This window comes from Crocuta crocuta, unplaced genomic scaffold, assembly GCF_008692635.1.
Source record: "Crocuta crocuta isolate KB4526 unplaced genomic scaffold, BGI_CrCroc_1.0 scaffold443, whole genome shotgun sequence".
Taxonomy (NCBI): Eukaryota; Metazoa; Chordata; class Mammalia; order Carnivora; family Hyaenidae; genus Crocuta; species Crocuta crocuta.
The window spans coordinates 1,151,083-1,157,649 of NW_027529446.1; the positions used below are offsets into that span (position 1 = coordinate 1,151,083).

Here is a 6,567-nt window from a genome sequence, read left to right on the forward strand (position 1 = left end):
CTGCTGTGACACGAGCCTCTGTCTCGGGAGTGCCCGGCTGCCACGCTCCCTGGGTCTCGCGTCTACACCGCTCTTCCACGTGCCTTGTCCTCCCCCTGGTTCCGGCCCCGCGAGCTGAGCAGCTCTGGGGGAGCGCCCGGCACCCCTCATCTCCTCCCTGGCTCCCGCCCTCCGGCTCCCTGCCCCCAGCGCTGGTGCCGTGGTGTCTCCCCAACCCGGTTGCGTGCAGCAGGCTCTGGTGCTCCGCCGGTTGGTCCCCAGCTGTCCCTAGACCCGAGTGCGGTCATCTGGGGTGTGAATGAGCCCCTCCTCACTGCCCGGCTGGCTGGGGAGCCAGCGCCACGGAGCAGGCCCCCAGTCCTGTGTTCAGCCCGGGGGTGCGTTCACCGTCCCCGGGGACCACGGTCCTCAGGCTGGGCCCCGCCCGCCTGCCCCTCCTGCCAGCGCCCCAGATGAGGTGGGAGAATATTCGTCCCCAAAGTGACACCCCCAGTGGAGCCAGCACTTCTCCCCTCCCAGGAGCTCCGGCCCGTGGCACCCGTGGCACCCGCCGGAGCCCTCCGGCTGCCTGTACACTCACACCTGTCTGCGCTCACACCTGCTGCGCTCACACCTGTCTGCACTCACACCTATCTGTGCTCATACCTATCCGTGCTCACACCTATCAGGGCTCACACATGCCTGCGCTCAGACCGGCTGTGCTCACACCTGCCACGCTCACACCTGCTATGGGGTCCAACCCTCCTCTCCCTCAGCCTGAACACTTGGCCAAGGTTCCCCTCCCCAGTGTTTTTTTTTAAATTTTTTTAAAGTTCAAAAAATTTTTAAATTTTATTTTGGTGGGGGAAGCAGAGGGAGGAGAGGACTTCAAGCAGACTCCACACCCAGCACGTAGCTCCACGTGGGGCCTGATCTGGCAACCCTGGGATCATGACCTGAGCCGAAATCAAGAGTCGAAGCTCCACCGACCGAACCACCCAGGCGCGGCCCCCACCCGTGGCTTCTCCGCCTCCCCCAGGCTGAGTGGGAACAGGCAGGAAGTCTGTCCCCAAGGCCAGGGTCATTCTCGGGCCCCCGGCACCCAGCACAGAACGAGCCTGCGGGCCCAGGGGGGGTCCTCTGACTGCACCCACTTCACGCACTTGGGTGAGGAGGACACACAGCTTCCCTTTCGGTGAGAGCGTGGCGCCTCCCCAAACGCGCTCGCAGGAAAGGCCGGGGGCTGCTACGAAGGCGGGAGCAGACGCGGCCGCCTCGGGAGAGTGGGGCTCCGCCTGTGCGCGCTGGGCGGCCTGCCTTCCGCATCTCGCGGGTGCTGCTCCCGCAGTGCAGGGCGGCGCGACTCGCGGGGGCTGTGGCCTCGCGCAGGCTCCAGGAACAGTGATGAAGCGCGGTCAACCTCCTGGGTGTTATATGTTCTTTTAAGTTCCTAGAATCTGGAACCAAATGTATTTATTACCTGTTTAGAAAAATAAAATCTCAAGGGGCACCTGGATGGCTCAGTTAAGCGTCTGACCCCTGATCTCACCCCGGGGTTGTGCGTTCAGGCCCTGTGTTGGTCTTGGGTTTAAGCAGTTGGAAGCTACTTAAAAACAAAAATCTCAGGGTGCCTGACTGGCTCAGCCGGTAGAGGATCCTCAACTCTTGATCTCAGGGTCGTGAGTTCAAGTCCCACAGGGGGCATGGAGCATACTTACAAAAAAAAGTCAGTAAGGTAATAAGGCAAAATCTCAAGAATAGTTACTTCTGCCTCACCCCCCAGAGGCAGGTGTGGGCGCTCATTCCACTTTGCGTGTGTGCAGTGGCCAGAATGGGTCTTGCAGAGTCTTGTTGCCCTGACCTCTCTTCGATGTTCTTTTCCTTCTGTTTCCGTTAACGTCTCCTCAGCATTCAGTCGTGCGGCTGTGCACACTAAGCGTTTGTGCCAGTTCCAGCCGCTGAGCATTTGGGTTATTCCCAGCTTTTCGTTCTTTTAAGTTATTGCTGTGGCATGAATTCTCAGAGGAGGACAGCCAGGGTGCAGGAAATGAGCACTTGGGGGCTCTTGAAGGTCACGGTCATTGCCGCTGCAAAGGGACACGCTCCCACCGGTGCACTCCTCCTCTCGGCCCCTCACGTGCACTACGTGTGCCTGCGTTTTAGTTTGCACCCCTCACTGCTGGCTTTGGGCATCATCATTCATGTGTGCATTGGCCCCTGCACGTCCTCGCACAAAAAGCCTGTTTCTCTGCCAGTCGTTTTTATTGTTGTTGATTTGTTGGAGCTCTTTACGTATGAAGGATTCTGGGCCCTTGTTTGGCGGAAGTGCCGGCACCCATGCTGCTCTCTCTCGCTCCTTGCAGTGGTTGGCTGGCGGCAATCGGGTTCTTCCAAACCAGTGTTGGGGCCGCCGTGGTCATGCTGCTTCCAGCCATCATGTTCTCCGTGTCAGCTGCCACGATGGCCATTGTCATCATAAAGGTGAGTCCTCTGGGTCCCGGGACCTTAGCATCTTCCCGTGCATCTGGTCACCTGATCGTCCAGGCCCTGGGGACTCGGATCCTCCTCGGTCCAGGGGTGAGAGACCTGATGGCTGTGACTAGCTGATCCGCTGAGTCAGGCTTAAGGAAACCGCAGCTGGGCTGACGACGACGGCACCCACCCGCCAGTGCCCTCCTCCCTCTGCGCACTTCCGTGTCACAGGGGGTGCTCCACGTTGCCTGATTCGGCCACCACTGGACATTTCTTCCCATTTATGGTTAAAGTCATGTGCAGTAAAAATCACTGAAACGAAACACTGGGGGCAGCCACCGCACCGCCCCATCTCCGATACCTGCCGGCTGCGCGGGGCTGGGGCGCCGGCTCTGTGCCGCTCTCGGTGCCGCGGAAGCTGCCGCCGGCCTCGCGCCCTCCCGCAGGCGCAGTCACAGGCCGGGGCACGGGGACGTGCGGCGTCCCCACGGGAAGGGGAAGCGGTGCGGTGTCGCTCCAGCGCTGGGCTGAGTGTTGTGAGTGTTTTGCCACGTGATTCTGGGTGTTCGAGCGGGGCTCCTGGCTGGGCAGACGCAAGGATCGCTCCACTCCCCCCATCTGCACCCCAAACGCCTTCAGCTGCGTGGACAGCCTGAGGGCAGGGAGGGGCTGGCAGAAACCCGAGTGTGTGCAGATGCACAAGTGAAGAAGCCTAAGTGTGGTTCCGGACGAGGCCCGCACGGGAGGTGACTTTCCAACCAGGATGTCACAGAGCAGAAAATGAATACAAATTGTGGGGCGCCTGGGGGCTCAGTTGGCTTGGCGTCCGACTTCAGCTCATGTCATGATCTCACAGTTCGTGGGTTCGACCCCATGTCGGGCTCTGTGCTGACAGCTCGGAGCCTGGAGCCTGTTTCGGATTCTGTGTCTCCCTCTCTCTCTAACCCTCCCCTGCTCACGCTCTGTCTCTCTCTCTCTCTCTCACAAAATAAATAACAAAAGTTAACAAACAAACAAAAAAAAGTAAATGCAAATTGAAGAGGGCTCGAGGGCCTGAAAGAAAAGATAACGGCTGAGAGAATGGAGCTCCCCCCCCCCCCAGGGCTCAGCAGTCTCCCCAAGGCCATGGTGGATACAGAGAAAGGAGGCAAAATGATCTCAGGGCAAAGGCATGGGGGTGGGGCCTCCAGGCCAAGCTTCCAGGATCCTCTCCCAGAGTGTCCCCCAGGACACACCTGATCCCCCCAAAACGACACGTGACCGCGTGTGAGGCGTGGTCTCCAGGGGGGCGTAGAGACCCAGCACCCAGGTTCCTACCGGGGGTCGCTTAGCAGCCCCTCTGCCCGGCTAGGGTGGAGACCCCAGACCCCAGGAGGGGAGCGGGTCCTTAGCACGAACCTCATGGCTCCACGGACAGCTCTGGGACACGGGCCTCCGGCCGGCGAGGGTGGCGGGCGCCCCGGAGTCCAGTTCCAGACGCCGCCGCCGCGGGCCAGCCTGGTGAGCCGGCCTCTGGGGAGGGAGGCGTCAGGCCTGTCGTGCGGGCTCTGTCTTGCCCCCCCCCCCACTGCTGCCAAGAAGAGAAACATATTTAATGAATATTAAATAGTTTTGTGGAAGATGGCAGATTCCAGTGAGAAACAAGAAAAGCATTCAGCTTCACTAAACATCAAGAGCATGGAGTTAAAATGCCAGTTTTTTTTTAACGTTTTTAATGTTTTATTTAATTCTGAGAGAGACAGCATGAGCAGGGGAGGGTCAGAGAGAGAGGGAGACGCAGAATCTGAAGCAGCTCCAGGCTCTGAGCTGTTAGCACAGAGCCCGACGCGGGGCTCGAACCCACCAACGGTGAGATCATGACCTGAGCCGAAGTCATACGCTTAACCGACTGAGCCACCCAGTTGCCCCTAAAATGCCAGTTGTCCTGAATTTTCCAGGCCCTCTAGAGTGTCCAGTATGGCCCCGTGTTCCCAGAGGTGCAGTGGGGGCCAGTCAGCACAGGCCTGCTGGGCAGTGGGGAGCTCGTCCTTCCTGGGGGTCTCTGCCCGGGAAGCCACCGCTCATGCCCAGAGATGGCCGTGAGCCTCTCGCGGAGCCCGCGGGGGGTGTCCGGCGGGTGTCCCCAGGGAGAGGCTGGGCAGGACAGCCCCCTGCCTGGAAAGAAGTGCTTGTGACCGAGTGCACGGGCTCTCCAGAGGCAGCTGAAGTCAGGACAGAACCTCGGCTTCGCTGCATTTTCCAAAGTTTCCCCAAGGACCGTTCTGTCATTTTGGAATTCACGTAAGAAATGGACGGTCTTGAACACGGGGTCTCTTGATCACGTACAAGCTTAGTTTGGTTTCCCACCCTCCTTCCCTGCAGGTGCACAGGATCTACCGGGGGGCCGGCGGAAGTTTCCAGAAGGCGCAGACAGAGTGGAACGCGGGCACTTGGCGGAACCCGCCTTCTCGGGAGGCTCAGTACAACAACTTCTCGGGGAATAGCCTGCCCGAGTACCCCACCGTGCCCAGCTACCCGGCCGCTGGCAGCCAGTGGCCATAGAGGGGCCCGCCGGCCCCCGCCGCCCCTCCCCTCCCCCGGCCCGGGTGTGGGGCCCACCCTCGTGTTCATCGCACCTCCGGGAGTGGAAGTACGGCCTCTGCCGCCCGGCAGAAGGATGTCCCCGGGCTACGCGTCCCGTCCGCTCCCTGTGACATCCACGCCCTCCCCTGTCGAGGTCTCGGGGGGGCCGACCCCGCGCCCCGCTTCCAGGGCTGTCGGCGCGTCCACCCGCTTCTCCCTTTGCCCCTGGCCGGCTCAGCGTGCGGCTCAGTCTTCTAAGTCCCTGCCCACCTGCACCCAGAGGGCCCTCGTGGACAAGCCTGTGGGTCGTCCACACTGGGCATCAGCCAGCCGGGCACCACGGTCTGGGCGTCCCTGTCCGTCTGTCCGTCTGCCCCGTGCGCTCCGCGCTGGGGCCGTTGGCCTGCTCGGCTCCAGCCTTCCTGCCCGCATGTCCCCCTGGGAACCCGGAGCAGACAGACCTCTGAGACCCGAAACCTGGGGCAGAGCCCTGGGGCAGGATGGGCGGCTGCGGCTCCCCTCCGTGTACGAGCTGAGGAACGCGGCTCCCGGCGGGGAGCGCCCGCCTGCTGGCTGCCCGGAGCCTGGGACCGCGACCGCACGGCCCGTTGCTCCAGCTGTGGACGCGGGAGGTGGAGTTTCTCAGGAGAACGGCCTTTTCGAAGGACAGAAGATGTGACAAATCTGTGCCTTAGTGAGGAATCTGAACAAGACGTCACTCTTCTCTAGCTCCCTGAGACCGAGGACCCGGATGTCCCAGGGGGCTCTGCACAGCGCCCTCTGAAGGGATGCCCTTGCTGGCACCCCGTGTGCCGCCCTTGCTGGCACCCCGTGTGCCGCCCCTGCCCAGTTGGCTGCCTCGGAGGTGGGGGGGCGGGGGGAGAGAACAGGGACCCTCTCGGTCGCACACTGCTGCACCGGCCCTGGGACGTCCAGCCTTGTTCTCCACGCTCGCTCCGTCGTTTGCTCGCTTCTGCTCCTCGCGCTAAACACCATGCGGTGCCCAGAGGTGGCCCCGGTGCCTGAGAAGGCATCCGGGTCCGGGTGCCCAAATGTCTTGGCCTCTGGGATGAAGACCCTGGATTGGGCCTCCCAGCGGCCCCTTAACCAAGTCCCCAGTTCAGCCTCTGTGAGAGGCATGCACTGCACTAACCGTGGGGCTGGGTCCCTCCTGACGGCTGCTGACCGGCGGTAGCGGGTGCTGGAGGCCCACGCGCCTGGGTTCGCCCACCGCGCGCCCCGTGCGTTGCGGCACTGGGCACCGTCATTACATCGTGGTGGGTTCCGTTAGGCCGGAGCATCCTGGGAACTAACACTGCCATCCTCCGCGCATCGCAGAGCCCCTGCCAGGCCGTTGGTGGCTGGCGCCATGTTGGGCTGCCCGGCACGTGGCCCTGGTGGCCTGTCGCCCCCACGCACCCTCCCCGTGGACCCGGCCCCTTGCAGGCACCCCTCAGCCCTGCCCGCCGACCACCATGGGGCGCTTCCCTCCTGTCCTTTTAAATCAACTTGTTTTTATATGCTCAACTTTTTTTTTTTTTTTTTTTTTTTTTT

At 61.8% G+C, this 6,567-nt stretch overlaps 1 protein-coding gene across 3 annotated transcripts in view; it reads left to right on the forward strand.

Moving 5' to 3' along the window:
- Nucleotides 1-6,540, forward strand: part of SCAMP4 (secretory carrier membrane protein 4) — a 16,308-nt gene extending 9,768 nt beyond the window's left edge. For all 3 annotated transcript variants that reach the window (XM_077760668.1, XM_077760669.1, XM_077760667.1), the window contains 2 exons: nucleotides 2,343-2,460; nucleotides 4,813-6,540. In XM_077760668.1, coding sequence (XP_077616794.1) covers nucleotides 2,343-2,460; nucleotides 4,813-4,992 — 298 coding nt within the window. In that variant the 3' untranslated portion in view covers nucleotides 4,993-6,540. The remainder of the gene's footprint in view (nucleotides 1-2,342; nucleotides 2,461-4,812) is intronic.
- The last annotated feature ends 27 nt before the right edge of the window (nucleotides 6,541-6,567 follow it).